The sequence below is a fragment of the Wyeomyia smithii genome, chromosome 1, assembly GCF_029784165.1.
Source record: "Wyeomyia smithii strain HCP4-BCI-WySm-NY-G18 chromosome 1, ASM2978416v1, whole genome shotgun sequence".
Taxonomy (NCBI): domain Eukaryota; kingdom Metazoa; phylum Arthropoda; class Insecta; order Diptera; family Culicidae; genus Wyeomyia; species Wyeomyia smithii.
In genome coordinates, this window is record NC_073694.1 from 102,566,369 (window position 1) to 102,589,498 (window position 23,130).

The window sequence follows — 23,130 nt, forward strand, 5'->3', positions numbered from 1 at the left end:
CAGCGATAGCGGATAGCGGCCACAGCTTTGGCATGGCAACTGATAGTGCACTAGTTGCAGCGGATCTCAGCACCGATAACAGCTGGACCTGCTGATGCAGGGACAGCGGATACCAATGGCAACGTATAGCGGCTACAACTGTGGCATGGCTACAGATAGCGTAGCATTTGCAGCGGGTATCAGCATCGATAGCAGCTGATGCAGTGAGGCACTTTAGTGAAATGCAGTCTCTGTGTGATAGCGGGCACTAGTTAATGCATTCAATGAAAAGTTTACTCATTTCGGCAACACATGAGCCGTCTAGTTTTGAGTGGTAAATCAGCTTTTCACTGTTTATTTTATCACAAGAAATACTTTATTCGCACTGTCAGTGATAACGCCAAGATGTGATCGGTATCTTATCCGATATTGAATTGAACAACAAATTGTCCTTTTCAGGATGAATTAAAAACCTGATGATTGAAGAGGTAATATTTTTTTTTATAAGGTAATTTACATTTTTAAATTCGTAAAAGTTGTAAATTTTCCTCTATCCCCGTGTCTCAGAATTATCTTTTCCTTCAGTCATGAGCACGACTTCCGAAAAACTTTCATTACATGCATAAAAATTAATTTTTCGCATAACCAAAATTTTAAAGTTGTCAATCCCTAATCATGACAAGCAACCTACTATATTATTGAAAATGATCAATCCTTGTTGAAGCGCAAAATTCGATTGATCTGATTATTCAACGTTTATTTACTAGAAAAAAATGACTGACACTCAAGCAGCCGGGTTATCTTTCTTGAAAAAGTATTCTACTTCAACCTTGCGGTCGTGGCTTTGCACACAACCCTCCTGTGATTTTTTTACATCTGCCAACGCGGCTAGCATTATACCATATGTTGCGTTGCGCGCAGCTGTGTTTATGTTTTTCCAAAGCTTATTCAGATTTTTGCTTCGCTTATATCATCGGCCCAACAGATAGGCCGAAATATACTCTATACTTTTTATATCCATCGTTATCAGTAGGCTAATTTTTCAGTATTTTTTTTTCTGATTCATTATGCATATATAGTGGAAAATGTCAATCCTTATGCCCTGACAAATCACGTTCTGCAATTGAGGAATTGAGTTGATAGCTTTGTGATGTATTGGTTGATAACCGTGTTACAAACTGTGTATTTTTAGATGGAAAAAATCAAATAAAGGTAGATTGTACTTTCTCTCTGTAAATCTGCAGAAACATTAGAGGCCACCTAAATTGAATTGTTCGAACTAGTTCATTTTTAGTTGTTAGTAGTTTCTGGTACCCGGAGCGAGTTAGGGCGAAGGCGAAGCAGGCGGTCGCCTGCTCGCAGTACTTTGATCAGTCCTTTTTTCTACCGAGAGCAAAAAAACATTCATACAATATCATCCCGTCCGTTTTATGCGGGTGGCCTCGCTCGCGTTGGCGTTCATCCTGGCAGAGGCCTTTGTCTCTCTGAGGTACTGCGTTCAAGTTCGTCTCTCGTTTGCAAAATAAAACGAACGGGCACTACGATCGTCTCATTTTCTCTTTCGTGTTGAATTCTCGCTTATCCGTTCGCACAATTTTTTAACGGTTTTTCTCACATTTTTCTCCCATTGAATATCCCTAGCGTGTTTGCGTCAATGAACGACCGAAAAAAAAATCATTTCATCGGCAGTCACTGTGTGAATCTGACTCAAATATTTTGTTACGGTGTTTTAAAAAGTTAGTTTCGAGTCTGAAAGAAAATGGCCAATGCTGCTACAAAACGAAAATTTCGGGATCTGGTTAAAGATTTCGTTGAAGAAACCGATGTCGGAGCGATGTAAATATGTGCAAAAAAAGTTCGATGCGGGAAATTTTGTGCGGCATTTTCGCGGAACACATTTTGCGTTGGCAAAAGAGAAGGGGTTTTTTAATGAAAAGGAAAAAGTGGATACGGCACCGAAAAAACTTAAAAAAACAACCGTGTCAATTGACGAACAAATCATTACCGATGCGTGTGTAAAACTTGTTGCAGTGAGAAATCTTCCATTGTCATGTATCGATTGGCCTGAAATGCGTGCTATTCTTGACCCGTTAGCTGTTTCCCTTGGCACCACCTTCACATCGGCAAGCATTAAAGCGAAAATCAATCTTGCATCAGATAAAATCAAACAATACATCACAAGGGAGATGAAAGGGAAACTAATCTCTCTTAAAATCGACTCTGCCTCGCGACATGGGCGTCACATTTTGGGAATAAATGCCCAATTTGTAAGTGGAGACGAGGTTGTGATAAGAACCTTGCGTAAGTAATAAATTTGTGTTCAATAGTAATTCAATTTATTTACAGGGTGTTACGATATAATTTTGCCAATATACGCATAGATAAGATATTTTTTTTGATTTTTTGTTGCAATATTTAGAACTTGTGACGATACAATATTATAGCTGAGTAGACATGTGCGCTGATCTTATCTTCAGCGGCGGTGCAAAAAACATTTTGCCTTAGCAGCGATTGACGCTCCGGCATGACGCCGTTGATTTTCATTTGCGGCGGCGTGTATCGGGAAGTGAATAATTACTTCACTACTTCTCTCAAGCTTAGATGTTTTTAATTCAACGTGATGTTTACCAAGAATATATCTGGGATCGGGGTTGGAAAGACGTCAAACATAAAAATAATTTCTTTTTTCTATAAACTTGATATAAATTTGACAAATAAGTAACTTAAAAAATACATCAGAAGACCAACAATACACTGGGGTCTTTCTTTACGCGGGTTGTTTTTTATGCGTTTTTTCAAACGCGATTGATTTAAAATAACGTGGATTATTTTTACGCGATTTAAAGGATTATTTGTAAGCGGTATCAAATAAGTTTAATATAAGTAAATCTAATCTAATCTTTTAAATGCGGTACAACCAACGGTACAACGGTATGTGAAGTAGGAGCAACTATTCCCTTTTCGTCTTTTCGGCCTTCTGTTTCTGATGGCCTCATGATATCTCGCACCTGGCCTCCCTAAAATTTGAACTGCTTCTTACTTAAGTTGATGATGAATCGGGAGTTAACCATTTTATTTTGTTTTTGAAGTTTCAAAGTGAGGTGAACCCAAAACGTAGCTATAAAATGTACACCTATTACCAGGGCCGGATTTGGGAGCTGGGGGACCCGGGGCAAATTTGTTTGTGAGGCCCTCTTTTCTTAAAACATTTAGAGATGGAAGGTGACGAGCAAAAAAGAGGGTCGCCCCAGTACTAGGGGGCCCTTGAATCGAGAGGCCCGGGGCATTTGCCCCCCCCCTCAAATCCGGGCCTGTCTATTACGTATTTTTTCACGCAAATTTGGAAATTTTTGAGGTTTCTACGCGACACTCACGCAAAAATCAGCTTCAGTGTACTTTATTGCTCATTTGTTGAATTTTTTATTAGCGTAGGAATAATTTTCAAATATCTTACAGGTATGGTAGAGCTAAACGATAAACAAACTGGAAAGTTTCTAAAAACCAAAATTTTGGAAACACTCCAAATGTATAAGATTGAGTTGAATAATGTATACTCCATCACGTGTGACAATGGTGCGAACATGTGTGCCGCGGTTAAAGATCTGCAAAATGAGTTTGAATTGCAAAAAATGGAGGATTTTGATATTAACTTTGATAATGATGACGTCGACGACAACATTCTGCACAACATCATGCACGAGCTTAAGGACTCAGTAAATCTTGTCCGATGCGCTGTTCATACACTTCAACTGGCTGTTACCGATGTAACTAAGCGATATGAGGACGGAATCCGCTTAGTCACAACAGTAGCGAAAAACTGCAGAAAATCATCTTACAAAGTGTATTTTGAAAAAGAAAACCAAGCGCTTCCGCCTTTGTATGCAAAGACACGGTGGGGTGGAACGTTCAAAATGTTGGCGCATTTCAAAAACAGCGAAGAGTACTACACAACTTTGGGTGCGAAACATGGCGAACTAGGTAAACGAACAAAAAAACCGTTATGAATATATAAAACAAAATCCGAACATTTTTTTACAGATCTCAAGGATAGGTGGGATTTCATAGACAGTTTCGTGGAAGCTTTTCAGCCTGTTTATGATTGCACAATTTCTCTGCAGAACCAACACGTAGGTCTATCAGACTTTTACATGCAGTGGATAAATGCGATAAAAAAGTGATAAAAAGTTATGCGAGACATTGACGGGAAGACTAAACACTCTAAAGAGCAATATGCCTCTCAAGGCAGCGCTATTGCTTGATCCACGATTCAATTTTAATAATTCCACTGTGTTTACTCCGGACGAGAAGGAAGACATACGAGTAAGTACGAATTGATTTGATAAACACAATTTAACTTGGCTCAACTCTTATTTGATTTTATATCTAATCTTAATGGATAAATGTGGCACTTCGTGCTGAACAGTTCCACAAAAAATGTCCCAGTTTTGATATTTTTTTAAATAGTCATTTTTAATTTGGCTGAAACTCTGCGTAGGCGTTTCTATAGGCAAAGAATGCCTTTTTGTGCTATTGATTTAATTTTTTGGAACACGACTCATTTTTGAGAAGCTATTGAAAAATTTTGGGAAGGTATTGATGATCACAAATATTTTAGGGCCAAAACAGTTTTTTTGATCGGTGTGACGTTTTAGGCAGTTTTTTTTCTTCACAACAAGTTATAGATAATAATTTTGTCGTTCCGCAAAAAACACACTCTAAAAAAGGTAACATAAAAATTAGAATCAGTTTTCTAAAACAGCCTATTTCTTAAAAATCTGATTTTTTTTTCATAAAAACTCAAGAGATTACCTAAACAATGAAAGCGGTCCGATCATTGAGAAATCAAAAAAAGAAAATTGATATTTTTTTGAAAAATTGAAAAAATGAGATTTTTAAAAAATGAGCTCCCTTAGATAATTATTTTTTATTTTTATTTTAACTTTGTTTCAAAAAAAAAAAATTTTGTAGAGTGTATATTTTCCAGAAAATATAAAATTGTTATCTACAACTTTGCCCAAGATGTCATACCGATTTGGCTCTGAAAATAATTGTAATCATCAATACCTTCCCAGATGAGCATATTTCAAAAGCTTCCCAAAAATGAGTCGTGTTCCAAACAATTACACCAATAGCACTAATTGGCATCTTTTGTCCATAGAAACATCTATGAAAAGTTTCAGCCAAGCCAAGCCAAGTTATTTTTTTGTGGAATTGCTTTGCTGTAACAATCGTATTCGCCACTTTATACCTCATACACTAATTACCTTATTTGTTGACAAATAGTTTTCTTGCTTACCTCTAGCGATTTATTATAAACACATCAGCTCGCATTTGTGCTTTAAGCGAGAAAGACTCCAGTTCGCAACAGGCATTAGTGGTTGAACCATCTTCATCCCACTACGATGCGCTTGATGAACATCTAACTATGATGTTCGGCGGTTCGCTGTCAGATTCAGTTGACAGTGTAGTATGTTCGCGCAAAAATATTTTGGCTGAACAACTAAGTGTGCTCGATGTCGGTACTCTTCAACCTCATAGCATTGACGTCTTGAAATACTGGTTGGAAAAAAAATCAACCCATAAGGAGTTGTTCGAAGTTGCTGCAGTGATATACGCCGTCCCTTCAACACAAGTGTCGGTGGAACGTGCCTTGAACTTGACTCTGTCTGACCACCGTACTTCACTTGACGAAAAAACTCTAGAAGATTTGCTTATTGTTAAGCTGAATTTGGTAGTGCTGGATAAAATTCTTCCCGAACTTAAAGACTACAACCCCGAAAGTGTGTAAACTGTTGCAGTCTGATTCAGATGATGTGAGATGATGTGATATTAATAATAATATTAATACAATAATAATTATTATTAATACAATAAATGTTAAAAACTCAAGCTTTACATACTAGATTTATTAAAGGTACATTGTTTTTGAAACATTTTTCATTTTATTTGGTGCGCAACAAAACTTTCTATTCCGTGTGGTTCGATGAAAATGCAACATTCTTGTGACAAAATAGTTTCAAATTTATTGTGTCAGAATTGTTTCAAATATCATCTTATCTTCATCTCTTCATTCATGTTTGTATGTTACTATCGTCGAATATGTTCTGCACATTTAAAAAAATGTAATAATTATTGATTAATTTTACAAAGTTCTGCTAAATTGCAAAGCAAAACATCCTTGTGATATTCTTTCATAACCTACAAAGAATGTTCCGAGCATAAAGCCCACATTTGAGCCCTAAAGCTCAAAATTGTTGCCCTAGAAAGATTATAGCTTTTTAACCATTTCCATGAAATTTGGTGCCCATAGCCATTGTCAGTACGCGTCAACTCACGTCAAAATGTTGCATAGTCATTGCTCGCCGGGTTCGTCCCTTCAGCGTTATGTTTACGAGAATACTCATATAAGTCTTTAAAAATATGATGGTGGCTAGAGGCACCAAAATTCACAGGAATGGTCTCAGTTTGACCTTCGGGGCCACACTTGTGTTGACCAGTGTAATCGGACTTTTATCTCAACCATAATGTGTTAAATTGTAAAAATAGAAAGTCTTTTCTCTCAAAGATTACACGACTTATTTAAACAAAAAAATAAAACAAGTGTCAAACGAACAGGTTGTTCCTCAAACTTACAAAGAAACGAAACCCAAAGGCTGCTTAAAACTAGCTGCTTTGATCAAAGTTCAAAATTAAGAGTCATTATGATAGAAAGACTATTTTTTTAGTACAAATATTACGTCAAATTTCAAGTATTTTGCTCCAGTTTAAAATGCAACATCAATACTCTAAAACCCACAGAGTTGATATACCTTTATTGGATTGTATTTGGCAATTGAAGGATTATCTACCAGAAACCAGAAGTCGTGAATTTGGATTTAAAAATGAAGTATGGAGTCGACTCCTGGTCTCTGAGCACCATCCCGAGTACTGAAAAACTCACCAGAAACCAGAAACCGGAATCTAGAACTATCTAGAAATTTAAAATGGCATCAAATCGTACTGCATGATATTTGGTCACTTTGGGCTGTTGATCGGAAACTGTCGTCACCTTCGCCATCAAAATATCCAGATTAGAAAATATACGGCCACTCTATGATGGATTTTATGATTTAATGATTATCAGGCAACCAAAAGTGGTCATTTGAATTTTAAATGGGGTTTGAAACCGGATTCTGGCCACTGGGTATAATCCAGGATTCAAGAACGGTATTTGGTCATTTATCGCAGCGGTTCTCATCCTGGGGTACGCGTACCCCTAGGGGTGCGCGACAGCCTTTAGGGGGTACACGAAATAAAAATCAATAATGGCGGACGAAGCAATTTTTCGTTATATTATTTAATTTGTTTTTCAATCTTGCTCTTGAAACATGGCTGTTGCAATCAAACACACCATAGTTTAATTTAAAACCTAAACTAGACTACATAACGCGATCTACCATTACTCTCACCCTCTCTGCGAAAACAAACCAAGCCAGAGGGTACAATTGATTTGGAATGTGCTGCCAAGGGGTACGCGGCCAAAAAAAGGTTGAGAACCGTCGATTTATTGGATGCCCCTCAGAAAGGATTGGAATAATATAAGTAATATCAACTGCGTTGAAGAATTTCATGTTTACTGATAAGATCGTTCAAATTAATGTATAAGAAACAAAATATAAGTATACATTATTTTGAAAGACTTCAAAATTGATGTTTGTTGCATGAAGAGGATCATCAACAATGTATGGAGAACACTATTTATGTATAACGAAAAAGAATTTCCATTCAGTGCCGAACACGCATCTGTATCGGATGTGTTTGGTGATCGCTCCGATAGAATATAAAACAAAAGACGCGCGAGCAAGTGTTGGCATTGTTTGCCTGGTCGAGTGACGGTTCAAGGTCACCCGCCTTTGAGCAACTGTTTCGCATCGTGGCTGGTGCGTAAGCCGATTTGGCTGCTAAGTGAATCTCAACACAAAGGAGGAAAAAGAAGAAGCCAACAGTTGACAGCGAGTTGTGTCGCTGTGCTGAGTGATCACACACCCGGCTCGCTGCTGGTGGCTGTTTGGAGCTGCTGTATTGGTGCTGCTGGCTGTAACGGCTGCAGCTTCGACCGTTCGGACAACCAACCCTGCTGAAAGGAGAAGTAAAGAGGTACGTGTTCTGTCGGCGCTGTTCGCTAGATTTAGCGCGATGGATGTAGATCCCTCGCCTCCCATGCCACCATCCTCGAACCCCTCCGACCCTGTCTCTCCTGCCAACCCTTCCTCTGTTAATTCTCCAGTCCCCCCTCGCCCCACGCTTTACCCGGACAGATCTCAGGGCAGCTTTACTGTTTTCTTTCGGCCAAAAGCAGGACCGAAATCGAAACCGTTGAACATCCTGCAGATTTCGAAAGACCTGACGGAGGGGTACAAGGCCGTGACCGAAATCTCCAAGGTCAGACCCAACAAGCTCCGTGTCGTGGTCAGCGACCTGGAACAGGCCAACGCTATTGCTCGCTCCGAGCTTTTCACACGCGAGTATCGCGTTTATATACCCGCACGAGACGTGGAGATCGACGGTGTCATAACCGATTCGAGTCTGTCGGTCGAGTGTATCTTGGCAAGCGGTTTTGGCTGCTTCAAAAATGCTTTGTGTCACGACGTAAAAGTAAAGATCATAGATTGCAAGCAATTGCGGTCTGTGTCTCTTGTCAACGGCACAAAAGTGTACACTCCGTCAGACTCGTTTCGTGTTACGTTTGCCGGATCTGATCTCCCTAGCCACGTCTCGATCGATCGGGTTCGTCTGCCTGTGCGATTGTATATACCCCGTGTTATGAATTGCACTTATTGCAAGCAGCTAGGCCACACAGCCGCCTACTGCTGCAATAAGGCACGATGTAGCAAGTGTGGAGAAACTCATGCGGACGATTCATGCAGTGTAAATGCTGAAAAATGTATTCACTGCGGGGAAAATCAGCATGAGCTCTCCACATGCCCGGTGTACATGCAGCGCAGAGATAAAATCAAGCGGTCACTTATGTAGCGTTCAAAGCGATCTTACGCTGAGATGCTGAAGAAGACCGTGACCACTTCTACCATAACATCGAACCCCTTTGATCTGTTGTCCTCTGATGAAACCGATTCTGACGATTCACCAGCGGGAACATCTTATGCCAATCCTGGGGCGTCTAGAAAGTGGAAAAATATTTCCTCTCCTAAACTTCCCCGAAAAGGTCCCAAGATTTCCCAAAGTGAAATGAAAGTTACAAGCAAACCAAACAGTGCTGCGGAAAAACCGAAGCAAACTCCTCCTGGGCTTGCAAATTTAAAGTCCCAGAAGGAGTTCCCAGCACTGCCAGGAACATCTAAAACCCCAGTTGTTCCTTTTGCACTCCCAGTTGATGAAACAAACTCTGGATTAGTGAAATTTTTGAAACTTTCAATGTACCCGATCCAATTAAAATTTTTCTTACAGCATTCCTCCCAACAGTTAGCCCAATGGCCCCTCCTTGCAGCGATTGTATCCTTCGATGCCTTATTCATCTGCGTATACGAAGGATTCTATCTCTGTCTTACAGTGGAATTGTAGAAGTATTTTACCAAAAATGGATTCATTTAAAGTTTTAATAAATAGAAACAAATGCGATGCATTTTCCCTTTGTGAAACTTGGCTTACTTCAAATATTGATCTCAACTTCCATGATTTTAATATTATTCGCCTTGATCGAGACACCCCATATGGAGGAGTACTTTTAGGGATTAAAAAGTGCTTTTCTTTCTATCGTATTAACCTCCCCTCGATTCCAGGCATCGAAGTTGTCGCATGTCGAATGACAATACAAGGTAAAGAGCATTGTATTTCTTCAATATATATTCCTCCCAGAGCACAGGTTGGGCAACGATTGCTCTTTGATTTAATAGAACTTCTTCCCTCGCCACGTTTGATTTTGGGAGACTTCAACTCTCATGGTGTGGCTTGGGGTCCCCCTACAATGATAACCGCTCCTCTTTAATCTATAACCTTTGCGATGACTTCGACATGACTATTTTGAACAACGGTGAAATGACACGTATCCCGAAACCTCCAGCGCGCCCAAGCGCTTTGGATCTATCCTTATGTTCGACGTCGCTACGGTTGGATTGCACATGGAAGGTAATCCTCGATCCTCACGGTAGCGACCATCTGCCTATTCTTATTTCAATTACTAACGGTTCAACTCGCATGCGACCAATTGACATTCCGTATGACCTCACACGGAATGTCGATTGGAAGTTATACGAGGAAATGATTTCAAAAGCGGTCGAGTCGATTCAACATCACCCACCACTTGAAGAATACAACCTCCTCGCGGGCTTAATCCTCGACGCCGCGTTGCAAGCCCAAACGAAGAAATATCCCGGCGTAACGATCAAAGAGCGGCCTCCAGCTCCGTGGTGGGACAAAGAGTGCTCCGATTTCTACACGCAAAGATCCGACGCGTTTTTGGCCTTCCAGAAGGGAGGTATACCCGACGACTATATACGGTATTCGGAGCTTAATACCAAGCTTAAAAGCCTGGCTAAAGCAAAGAAACGCGGATATTGGCGTCGGTTCGTGGACGAGACGTCGAGGGAGACATCGATGAGCACTCTTTGGAACACAGCCCGAAGAATGTGGAATCGCGTAACGGTCAACGAAAGCGAGGAGTCTTCAAGTCGGTGGATATTTGATTTTGCCAGGAAAGTATGTCCGGACTCTGTTCCTGCGCAAAACTTTGTTCGCGATACGTCTCCGGGTCACGACGCGATAGAATCACCTTTTACGATGGCAGAATTTTCAGTTGCCCTCCTGTCCTGTAACAATAACGCACCTGGGTTAGATAGAATCAAATTCAACTTGTTGAAGAATCTACCCGGCAATGCCAAGAGGCGCTTGTTGAACTTGTTCAATAAGTTCCTGGAGCAAAACATTGTACCGCAGGATTGGAGGCAAGTGAAGGTGATCGCCATCCAAAAACCAGGGAAACCAGCTTCTGATCACAACTCTTATAGGCCGATTGCAATGCTATCCTGTATCCGGAAATTGATGGAAAAAATGATACTCCGTCGTTTAGACCACTGGGTCGAATCAAATGGTCTACTATCAGATACTCAATTTGGCTTCCGCCGTGCCAAAGGGACGAATGATTGTCTTGCGTTGCTTTCAACAGATATTCAGCTGGCGTATGCTCGCAAAGAACAAATGGCGTCTGCGTTCTTGGACATTAAGGGGGCTTTTGATTCCGTTTCTATTGACATTCTTTCGGGCCAACTTCACCGTTTTGGTACACAAATATCTTGGTGTCTGGTTCGACTCTAAAGGCACCTGGGGTTGTCACGTTAGGTATCTGATGGAAAAATGTCAACAAAGAGTGAATTTTCTTCGTACAATAACCGGACAATGGTGGGGAGCCCACCCAGGAGACCTTATAAGGCTTTACCAAACAACGATATTGTCTGTCATTGAGTACGGGTGTTTCTGCTTCCGCTCCGCAGCAAACACACATTTGATCAAACTGGAGCGAATACAATATCGTTGTTTGCGTATCGCCTTGGGTTGCATGCAGTCGACCCATAAGATGAGTTTAAAGGGTCTTAGCTGGAGTACTACCATAGAAAAACCGCTTCTGGTGCCTGTCTTCTCGCATTCTTATCAAATGTGAGGTCTTGAACCGTCCTGTGATTGAAAATTTTGAAAGGTTAATCGAACTTAATTCTCAAACCCGTTTTATGACATTGTATTTCAATCACATGTCCCATAATATTAACCCTTCTTCGAATATTCCAAATCGTGTCGACTTATCAAATACTTCTGATTCTACTGTGTTTTTCGATACATCCATGATAGAAGAAACTCGTGGAATCCCGGATCATTTACGCGTGCAGCAGATCCCCAAAATTTTTCCAATAAATATCGAAACATCAACTGCGACAATATGTTCTACACTGACGGATCACTTCTTGATGGGTCCACTGGCTTCGGTATTTTCAATAACAATTTAACCGTCTCCCATAAGCTTGATAATCCTGCTCCTGTTTACGTCGCAGAATTGGCTGCAATTCAGTACACCCTAGGGACTATCGAAAAAATGCCCACGGACCATTATTTCATCTTCTCAGTTCCATTGAGGCTCTCCGATCGATGAAAGATGTTAAGCACTCTCCGTATTTCCTGGGGAAAATACGGGAACATCTGAGTGCTTTATCCGAAAAATCGTATCAGATTACCTTAGTGTGGGTCCCTTCTCACTGCTCGATACCGGGTAATGAGAAAGCGGACTCTTTGGCTAAGGTGGGCGCAACAAACGGTGGAATTTATGAAAGACCAATTGCCTTTAATGAATTTTTTCCATTTGTACGTCAGAATACGATCATCAGTTGGCAAAATGCTTGGACCAGAGGGGAACTGGGAAGGTGGTTACATTCCATAATCCCCAAGGTGTCGACGAACCCGTGGTTCAAGGGGTTGGATGTAGGTCGGGATTTCATTTGCGTGATGTCCCAGCTTATGTCCAATCACTATAGATTTGACGCGCATCTCCGTCGTGTTGGGCTCGGGGAAAGTGGTATCTGTGCCTGTGGTGAAGGTTATCACGACATAGAGCACGTTGTTTGGTCATGCCCTGTACACCGTGACGCCAGGTCTGAATTAATAGCTTCCCTGCAGGCCGAAGGTAGGCAGTCGGCTGTTCCTGTTCGTGATGTCTTGGCGAGCCGTGACCTATCCTACATGTCCCTTCTATACGCTTTCCTTAAATCCATCCACGCCCCAGTTTAGTCCTACCCCCTTCCGCCTGCATCCAGCCTAACGACAAGAACACGTTAAGACCCCGGATCCGGAAACAGCAATAAGACCCGCACGATACTCTCAAGGCCCGAGCGAGACAACCCAATATGCCAGTCCGTAATATCTTGGCCCAGCAGCGGAACATGTGCTTACCTATGGCAATGAAAACCATCATACAGTAAACCAGTGCTTTGAATGCAAAATATTATAGCTTTAAGTTACATTTAGTTTCACCTCGTAGTCGGCAGCGAGGATAAAAAATTTGTTTTTAGTTATTAAGATACTTTAGTAAGCTACCAGATATAATTGGCGCCGTTAAACATTAAATTGTACTTGTGCCGTGTCAAATAAATTATAGATGAACAAAAAAAAAAGAAAAAGAATTTCCCGCATACAAATTGACTTGAAAGATTAGCCTCTTGATAACTATCGAAATTAAAAGTATCTATCTGCAAGGCAAATGATATACTTAGCAATGCGAAAATCTAAATTAGCTTCGGACAAAGAACACCGCCGCCGCGACCCAAGCAACGCAACATAAAATGCTAGCCGAGTTGGCAGATGTAACTACACTACTCATGTCCAAACGCGATGCTTTGATTCCCATTGATGCTTTGCGAGATGTATCAAACAGTTTCAACCCCTTACTTTTCCATAATCGCTAAACATTAACAACAACAAAAACAAGCGTCTCCAGCCACCAAAACGCTGTAGCAGAATATACGCATCAGAAGCATACAGCTACCGGCGATCAAATGAATTTTTTTCCGGTCGTTCATTGCCACTTAAAATCAATGGGTATTGAACAAAAGGAAAATGCGAAAAAAATCGTCATAAAGTAGTGCGAACAGGATTGCGAGGATTCTACACTAGAGAGGAAAAGAGATAATCGTAATGCCCGTTCGTTTTATTTTGCAATCGGAAAACGAAATTGAACGCGATTGCTCGGAGAGACGAACGGTGTACGAAGTCTCGCACAAAACGGATAAGATGAAATTGAATGACTAATATTTTTGTGTTCGGTAGAAAAAAGGATTGTTCAGAGCACTGGCTGTGAATGCTGCCAAATTGATCTCTAAAGAAGTGATCTTCTCGCTTCCCTTTGTTAACGGGAGCCGCATTGTTCGTTAGATTGCTGCACAGAGTCGCTTCATCTGGATTGAGCGACGTGGCTTAGGCAAACCGCGTGTAGTGGCTTGGGTGGATCATTGTCGATTGTAAGTACAATTTGCATGCTGCATGCGAGTGGAGCCGTTGGAACGCATTTTAGAGTAGCTGATTTTTCGCATTTTTGCACGATAAAATTGATCGGATTTTGAGAAGATATGGATATTTGGACGTGTTGCGCACGAGGCACGATTAGGATTTCTAACGCTATATAGCGTACAATGGCGTCGGAATTAAAGAAATTAGAAAAGCGCGAGCGATTTTTGCGAGATTCGTTGATAAACTTAGCTCACCTTGTTGAAACATATCAGGAAGATAGGGATAGTTACATGCTGGAAGGTTGGAAAGATCGTTTAGGGGAAATTTTCTCTGAGTTTACTGATACTAGATTGCAGCTGGAATGCTCCGATGAATTTCAAAGCAGGGTGAAAGATTCATTTAACATAACCGCATTAGAACAAGCACAGCAAGCGGACGCGGAAATTGCTCCGATGTTAGTGGAGCAAGCGAATCAGGATGAACGGGCAGAATTTGAATTAATATACTTGCGAAGAAATGGTTTCATAAGCAACAAAATGCGGTAATATAATACTAACCCAGCAACAGTAGCGCAAACGGGTTCCGCGTGTAACCCACGTGCTCGAGTAAAACTACAGAAATCAACAACAACAATATCGCACGCTAGCCTGGGGGCTAATGTGGTCTCGATCAACTAGATTAGTTGAGAGAATTCGTTATCGATATTGTTTTCGGCACATTTTGCATGTTATAGGATAAGTACAACGATACACCGTGCCCCAGTGCTGAGTCGAGAAAATTTCCAGCTCGAAAAGTTCCTCGACCTAATCGGGAATCGAACCCGATGTCACAACCGTGTGGGAGAGCTAGCCGACCGACATCGCTAACCACAGAACCACGGGGACCACCAGAAATCAAACTGCCCCTTTTTGATGGATCGATTAAAGAATGGCCATCGTTTCGTGATACATTTCTATCCCTGATTGATACAAACCCGATGCTGAGTGAGGTAGATAAATTGTCGTATTTGGCTGCTTCTCTCTCGGAAGATGCGAAGCGCGTGATAAACGTGATCGAGATCACTGCTGATAATTATTCCGTTGCATGCGAGCTGCTTGAAAGACGGTATGAGAATAAATATGTCCTTGTTAAATCATACATAGAGGCTCTCTTTGCTGTTGAATCCATAAAAAAAGAATGCGCGGAATCCCTTAACCGGCCGACCGACCGATGATTTTGAGCGTAATTTAAAAATGTTGCAAAAGGTTGGTGAAAATCCCGAAAATTGGAGCACGATTTTAGTGTTTATGATGAGTTCACGGTTGGATCCTGCATCCTTGCATCATTGGGAAACCCATTACAAATCGTCAAACGTTCCAACCTATACTAAACTTGTTGAGTTCTTACGTTCCTATAATCTCGTTTTACAGTCGATAGCCGGACTCAAACCCAGATCGTTGGATTCTTCTCGTACTTTACAACATACAAATTTCCAAGCAACCAAGCAAGCTACAATGCATTCGGCCGTTACTTTGAAAAATGCATGCATATTTTGTAACAAACCCACACATTCCCCGTACCAATGTGAACATTTTCGGAAACTGACTCCCTTGCAGAGATTTGATGAAGCAAAACGAAACAAGCTTTGCATCAACTGTCTTGCCTCATCCTCGTCTCATCCGTCGCGTCCAATCCCAGTATAATAATTTCGAAGACAACTGGAAATTCCATGTGCTTTCAAAAATTACTCTGCAGCTGCCAAATCAATTGATCGATGTTGCGCATTTGGAGTTGCCGCCTGATACTGTGTTAGCCGATCCTTCGTTTTACTAACCAGATCATATCGATCTGATTCTTGGTGTGCAAGTTTTCTACGAGCTTCTACGTGACGGTCGGATCAAAATAGGTGATGCTGGACCAGTACTGCAAAACACTGCTCTTGGTTGGGTGATTTCAGGGAGGATTAAGCTAGAAAACCTACATTCAGCGGTCGCCAACCTGGCTCATGTAGGGCCGTCAGCTTCGATCGAGGAGTTACTTAACCGTTTCTGGAAAATCGAATCCTGCCGTATCCAGAGCACCCAATCAATTGAAGAAGCAGAGTGCGAAAAATACTTCGATAAAACGGTCACCAGAGATTCGTCGGGTCGGTTCGTTGTAACACTTCCTAAAAGGTCATCGTTGATTTCGCAGCTTGGGAGTTTCAGAGACATTGCTTATCGCCGATTCTATTCGTTAGAACGTCGCTTAAATGCAAATCATGCGCTAAAGAAAGCCTACTTAGCGTTCATTCACGAGTACATAAATCTAGGCCACATGAAACTAATCGATGATTCAACGGCCAACCCATCCGAACCATCTTACTATCTTCCTCATCATTGAATCGCTAGACCAGATAGCACTACCACCACATTGCGCGTCGTTTTCGACACATCATGCGCCACGGATTCTGGAATAGCGCTCAACGATGCGCTAATCGTTGGCCCAGTCATACAAGATGACCTGTTCTGCCACATATTGAGGTTAAGGGTGTCAAAATTCGTCATAACCGCTGACATCGAGAAGATGTACCGGTAGATAAGGGTTTGCTAAGCTGATCAACCTCTCCAGAGAATTAGATATAGAGACAACCCATTCGAACCGGTTAAAAGCTATCAACTGATGACAGTAACGTACGGTACCTCATCCGCTCCATACCTTGCAACTAAATGTTTGCAGAGACTCTCGCGGGATAATACAAAAAATTTCCGCTCGCATCCATTGTCGTTCGTCGTGATTTTTATATGGATGACTTGCTTACGGGAACTAATAGTGTCGAAGAAGGTCAACAGCTCTGTCAGGAATTGCTTGCTATAACCAAATCTGCAGGCTTTGTCCTTCGCAAGTGGGCGTCAAATAATCTCGCGATTATTCGGGATGTACCTGTGGAACTGAAAGACGAACGCACGCTACTAAAATTGGACGCTTCAACGATCAAAACCCTGGGACTACAGTGGGATACCATCACCGATGAATTTAAATTCAAGGTTCCAAAGCATAGTGATCGACTACCGATTACAAAACGAATGGTCTACTCTGATATCGCACGCCTATTCGATCCCCTAGGACTGGTGGGACCAGTCGTAGTCCAGGCTAAGTTATTTCTACAAAGGATCTGGCACGAAAACAACGATTGGGACGTTGAATTAGGAGAAGACCTTCAGCACGATTGGATAGGATTCAGAGATAGTCTTCAAGACTTGACCAATATTACGGTGCCCTGATGGGCAGTATCTCTCTCTGAGGCCAGAATTGAGATCCACAGATTCTCTGATGCTTCAGAACGCGCGTATGGAGCATGCATTTATGTTCGCGCGGTGTCCCCGACTGGTGAAATAAAATCCAAACTTTTAATTGCAAAATCAAAGATTGCCCCAAAAGAAAAAAAAAAAAAAAACATGGAACGGTTCGTCTGCCACGTTTAGAATTATGTGCTGCACTTCTTTTGAGTCATCTCTTCGAAAAGGTTGAATCTAGCATCAACCTCAAGACTGAATTTTTTTCCTGGACAGATTCGGAAATTTGTCTTCACTGGTTCGCGTCGAACCCGTCACGATGGAAAACGCTTGTGGCAAATCGGTGCTCCGAAATACAACGAATCACTTTGGTAGGAAGATGGTCACATGTACCTGGGTCCGACCACCCAGCGGATGTAATTTCTAGAGGAATGCCTCCAGCTCAGCTGAAGCTCGCCCCCCTATGGTGGGAGGGACCCACCTGGTTATCGCGCACGTCTCGGTTCTGGCCAGTACTCGGACGTCGAACGGAGAAATGTTTTTGTTCAGAGGAGTTGGAGCAACGAACAGTTGCCCTTGCAGTGCATGTAATTCCCTCAAACGAGTTATTTTCAAAGTATTCATCGTTCATGAAACTCGTACGTGTTGTTGCTTGGATCTTCCGATTTTACCACAACGCCAGAACCAAAAACAAGGAAGAAAGACTTCATGAGCACTTGCGAACGAGAGAAATTAGCTTCGCTACCCAATCAATAGTCAAACTGGCCCAAGTCGAATATTTTGCTTCTGATATAGCAGAACTTCAACAAAAGAAGCGAGTAAAATCAACCTCTCGTTTGAAAACATTAGTTTCAATATTGGTGGATGGAATACTGCGCGTCGGTGGCCGGTTGCGTCATGCCCCAGTGAGCTACAATCAACGTCATCCAATGATCCTGCCGGACAAACACCCCCTAACAAATCTGATAATGATTCACTATCATCAAAAACTGCTCACGCTGGTCCACAGTTAATGACTGCCGTGGTTCACGAACGGTTTTGGCCACTTCGCATTAAATCTATCACCCACAGGGTTGTTTACTCTTGCATCAGTTGTTTTCGCTGTAAGCCAAAGGTCCTGGAACAACTCATGGGTGAATTACCTCCAGAACGTGTTACTCCAACTTTTCCATTCCTACGTACCGGAGTAGATTACTGTGGTCTTTTCTACTGTCATGTAACCAAGCGAAGTGCAGCTATCAAGTGCTATGTAGCGGTATTTGTGTGCCTAGTGACGAAGGCACTCCATCTCGAATGTGTCGCCGATCTCACTTCTGATGCTTTCATTGCCGCTCTTAAGCGCTTCACCTCTCGGAGAGGCATACCGGAACTTATCGAATGTAATAATGGGCTCAATTTTTTAGGGAGCTCAAAGAGCACTTGAAGGGCTCGCTCGCCTATTCCGATCGCAGCAACATCAGAATTTTGTAACTCACAGCTTCGAGGAGGATAATATAACATTCAAATTTATACCACCACGGTCCCCGAACTTCGGTGGGCTCTGGGAAGCAGCAGTAAAATCTATGAAGAAGCATCAACGCTGCACCATAGAAAATGTAGTTCTCTACCACGATGAATTTTTACCCTTGCTCACCCAAATTGAGTCGTGTCTTAATTCTCGTCCATTGACACAGCTATGTTCAGATGCTAATGATGTCGAAGTTCTAACTCCTGGGCATTTTTTAATCCATCGCTCACTGAAGGCCATCCCGGAACCTAGTACAAAAGATATCCATTTAATCGCCTGAGCCGTTGGCAACAAACTCAAGAGTACGTACGTAAAATCTGAAAGCAGTGGCAGTCTGAATATTTGTCAGGACTACAACCTCGCACTCGTTGGACTATGGCGCGCGAAAATATCAAGATCGGAGCAATGGTTCTGATAAAAGAAGATAACCAACCCCCATTGAAATGGAAATATGGGCGAATCACGGCTATTTTCAAGGGAAGTGACCACCACATTCGCGTCGTAACCGTACAAACAGCACTAGGAGAATACAGACGATATATCAGCGAAATATGTGTGCTACCGATCCAACGGCCCGATTCACCTGTCCACGGGGATAAACATCCAGAAGGAAAGTAGATTCCTTCCATCAATCGCAGTAAGGTACTAAGCAACATGGGGAGGTCGCAAGGCCTCCAATTCCTGTAAGTCGTAATTTTTCATAACATTGCAAAAAATCTCATTTATTTTTCGTCCTCCAACGCAATCGACGACAACGTTTGCTCCAACCCACAACCACGACCAAATCGGAGTGATCAGAAGAACCACCAGCCCGCCATTCAAGCGCAGTAGGAAGGAGGTTCATAGGAGATGTAACCAACATTTCACATACAAAGCACAAGTACGCTCAGTATTTGATGCCATCGTTCATCGTCCGTTAAGGACCCGTGGAGGCCGGTTGCCTCCATCCCAGTTAAGTTATGCTTTTTTTTCTCATTTATTGTTTAAAAAGCAATTATATTATGTTCCAGAAAAAAATATCGTCGATGGTCACGCAAGTGAGAGAGGACTCCACCAGAAGTGCAGATGAATCGCGAGTCCCATCCATTGAGAATCAACAAACATCCAACAAAGAATAGCGACCCACTTGATCATACCAGCCGAAAGAACGTGAGCCTGAATGGACATCTTCGCATGGACCGAAGTAGCACGTGGCAGGACCGATACGCCCCGAAACGGATGTCAACAACGTGCCGAACAGTTTGGGATTCGACGCGGACCTGATCGTCGATATCAAGCAGCGCTAAAGAGGCCGTCTATAACCGGAACCACCATTATTTAAAATTGAATGGATAATAATTTAATACAATATTCATAAGTAATAAGAAGGGCGTGGAACATATAAGGCAATATCTTATAATACCAATATAGTTCACTCTCGAATTCCCCATATAATTTCGAGAAGACGCATAGGGGACACCCCCTCTTGTGGTGAAAAAGGTAACTAAACTCATTGCACAGTGGTACAGTAACGCAATTTAGAAGGACATGAGCTTTTTGATGTGATTTTGTGGTTTTAAAGCGAAAGCTTTTTCTGAGGCGTTGTTTCTTATACTTAGTCCTTTATTTATGTGCAAATGAAAATAAGAGTGGCCCTAAAATCAACGGAACGAAATAAAATAACTTTTTTATTTGTAGAAATAATTGTATACACATTTCGGCAAAGTTGTAATCAACTGTTTTTTTGTAGCTATCAAATTTACCGATTTAGAGCAATTTGAGGTAACTGACCTTGGGTTCCAAAAAGAAACAGATTCTTTGCTTTATTTTTTCAGTTCAAATGTAATAACAAATTTTCTTTGGTTAACCTTAAGAACACAAAAATACACATCTTTTGGCGGAAAAACATTGTCGATATGTTGTATAGGTAAAGAGTTTCTATTTTTTAAATAAAACGTTCAATAAAAACATATTTTTGAGCTTTTGAGGTCCGAATAATACATTGTTATTAAATAGAGCCAAAAAACTGTTTTTTTCGGAACCAACTCTTAGCCAGTCACGTAAAATTGCTCTATTTCGGTCAATTTAATGCTACAAAAGGGTTTTTTGTTGCTCAGAATTAGTTAATCTACAACTGTGCCGAAGAATGCGAAAAGTTACTTCTGCAAATAAAAAAGTTATAAAAAGTATATCGCCGATATAAAAAAATAAAAGAATTAATCGACCTAGTGGTGCAGAAACCTTTGTTATACTAACTATTACTTTATACATATTGGGCCAGTCAATTACAAATCGTATACCAACGTAAGCCCAATTTCAATAGTGAATGAAATGAATTTAAAAGATAGTTTTCAGAACGTTAACCAAAGACGATCATTGAATTGAAGCTTGACGTGGTTTTCGCAAATAATATGAATGTTATCACTGGAGTACATGAGTCTTATTTTTCCGATCACAAATCAATTTTTAAATGCTGGCTAGAAGCAGTTAATTTATTTTTTAAATAATCGAACGTGGGGAAACAGTAATGGATGCTGATTTCACACTAGAACAGCAAGCATGTATGTTAGTTTAATGCGGTTCTACTTATTCACTTTATTTTCAGAAATCGCAGGACCCAGATTTATGAATCAGCATCAAGTTTTTTCTTACGAATTGAAGCAAACTTCTACAAACCTGCTCTCGAAATATAGTTCAGAATTATACAGGCAAAAAATATAGCTTTTCAGGATTTTCAGAGTGTAGGCGAGAACATTATTCTTTTAGAAGGCCTAGGCTGTATGAAAAAATCCGGAATAAAGACTTTTTAAATCTTGCTGCGATAACGAGAAGTGGAATAACATGGATACTCTGTTTGCACTTAGTCTTTAATCAGAAAGCAATATTTATATCTTACATGAGCATATTGTATCATTCATAGAGATAAGTGACTTTTTACCTGCGTACACTAGTAAACGTGTAGAGCCATGTAGAGTTGCTTCAAACCTTTTGCTTATTTTGCCGATTACGTTCATTAGCTACTTTAGATTCCTGGTCACAAATTTAAAACATAAAATAGGTGTTCAACTGAAAAATTTTCCAGCGAGTTATTTGTGTTTTTCTCAACGGGTGGCACTGACACATTCGTACGTAGGTAAATAGGTCTATACATCTTTGGTAAAGCTTTTCAAAATATCTGCATCGCTAATTGTTTTACATTTGCACACTGTGGAATCAGATTTTACTACAATGCTTGGCTCCCGAAAGCTGTAAATGTTTCTTACTCTCCGCAAATCTAGGTTCAACGTACAATTTAGTATATATTTTATAAGAAGTTGTAGTAGATATGAGTCTTAGAGTATTTTATTTATTGGAAATTGGAGAAAGATATTTTTTAGTGTTTCACACGCAACTTTATTCGTGTTAGGATATAGCTAACGCAAAATTATATGCGGCAAATGAAAGAAAATAAAAATGGCAGAAATGCGATGATTGGTTTTTCGGGGAAACCCGACTGGCTTCGAGAGAGTGCGCAGAGAATGTAAGAGATAAAAAGTGCAGATATTCGGTTCGCGAACGACAACGCGTTGCGCTGAAAAAATAGCGAAGTTTTCACCTCCACATAATACGCTGCGGTTCGGCTTCGGCAAAACACGAAGCGCGATTTTACAGTCATGCGAGAGAGATGAAATTTGAATCGTCATTCTGTTAGCGAAATTTGAAGGTGTAGCACGTAATTTCGAAGCCGGCAACGATGGCAACAAAGCGTCACGACAATGACGCAGTAGACGCTCCCATTCGGTAAGTAATCATTAACCAGGTTATGATATATAAGACGCTAATAGATTTTTGAGGTGAAAATAATATAACGAGCGACACTTTGAATGGAAAAAGTGAACATGATGGTGATTTTTTTTGAGTTCGGATATAAAGTTTGAATTAAAGTGTTCTGAAAAAAAATGGCGAATAGACTCAGGCATGAATGTGGAGCAATTGGACTCCCGATGATGGAGTAATGCGAAATAATTGGACTATGATGAATGGGGCAATTGGACCTCAAACGAAAATGGTCAACGAGAGACATTATGTGAAGGAGCGATTGCACTCTAACAAAAAAAAAAGGATCGGGCTTGAATGAATGGGGCATTTGGACTCCCAGCTGCAAAAAAGGATAGAAATAATTGTTAAGCTATTGAACTTTAAAGAGCATAGGAGCGATTAGACTCCAATAATAATAATAATAATAATAATAATAAAAATAATAATAATAATAATAATAATAATAATAATATATATATATATATATATATATATATATATATATATATATATATATATATATATATATATATATATATATATATATATATATATATATATATATATATATATATATATATATATATATATATATATATATATATATATATATATATATATATATATATATAT

General features: G+C 40.6%; 2 protein-coding genes across 2 annotated transcripts; both read left to right on the forward strand.

Moving 5' to 3' along the window:
* The first annotated feature begins 1,971 nt into the window (after positions 1-1,971).
* On the forward strand, positions 1,972-21,065 carry LOC129718265 (uncharacterized). Its single transcript, XM_055668869.1, has 5 exons — positions 1,972-2,280; positions 3,436-3,957; positions 4,018-4,299; positions 18,956-19,403; positions 19,519-21,065. The coding sequence occupies exons 1-3, from the start codon at positions 2,049-2,051 to the stop codon at positions 4,155-4,157; spliced, it is 894 nt and encodes a 297-aa protein (XP_055524844.1). The 5' UTR covers positions 1,972-2,048; the 3' UTR covers positions 4,158-4,299; positions 18,956-19,403; positions 19,519-21,065.
* Positions 16,722-17,201, forward strand: LOC129717027 (uncharacterized). The gene has a single exon (XM_055666874.1). It carries the CDS (start codon positions 16,722-16,724, stop codon positions 17,199-17,201), a length of 480 nt encoding a protein of 159 aa, XP_055522849.1.
* Positions 21,066-23,130: the final 2,065 nt, after the last annotated feature.

Coding starts and splice junctions, on each gene's coding strand:
- LOC129718265 (XM_055668869.1), top strand. CDS start 2,049: ATGCGTGCTATTCTTGACCCGTTAGCTGTTTCCCTTGGCACCACCTTC. Junction 2,281..3,435: donor GGTTGTGATAAGAACCTTGC/GTAAGTAATAAA, acceptor AATATCTTACAG/GTATGGTAGAGCTAAACGAT. Junction 3,958..4,017: donor TGCGAAACATGGCGAACTAG/GTAAACGAACAA, acceptor ATTTTTTTACAG/ATCTCAAGGATAGGTGGGAT.
- LOC129717027 (XM_055666874.1), top strand. CDS start 16,722: ATGGATGACTTGCTTACGGGAACTAATAGTGTCGAAGAAGGTCAACAG.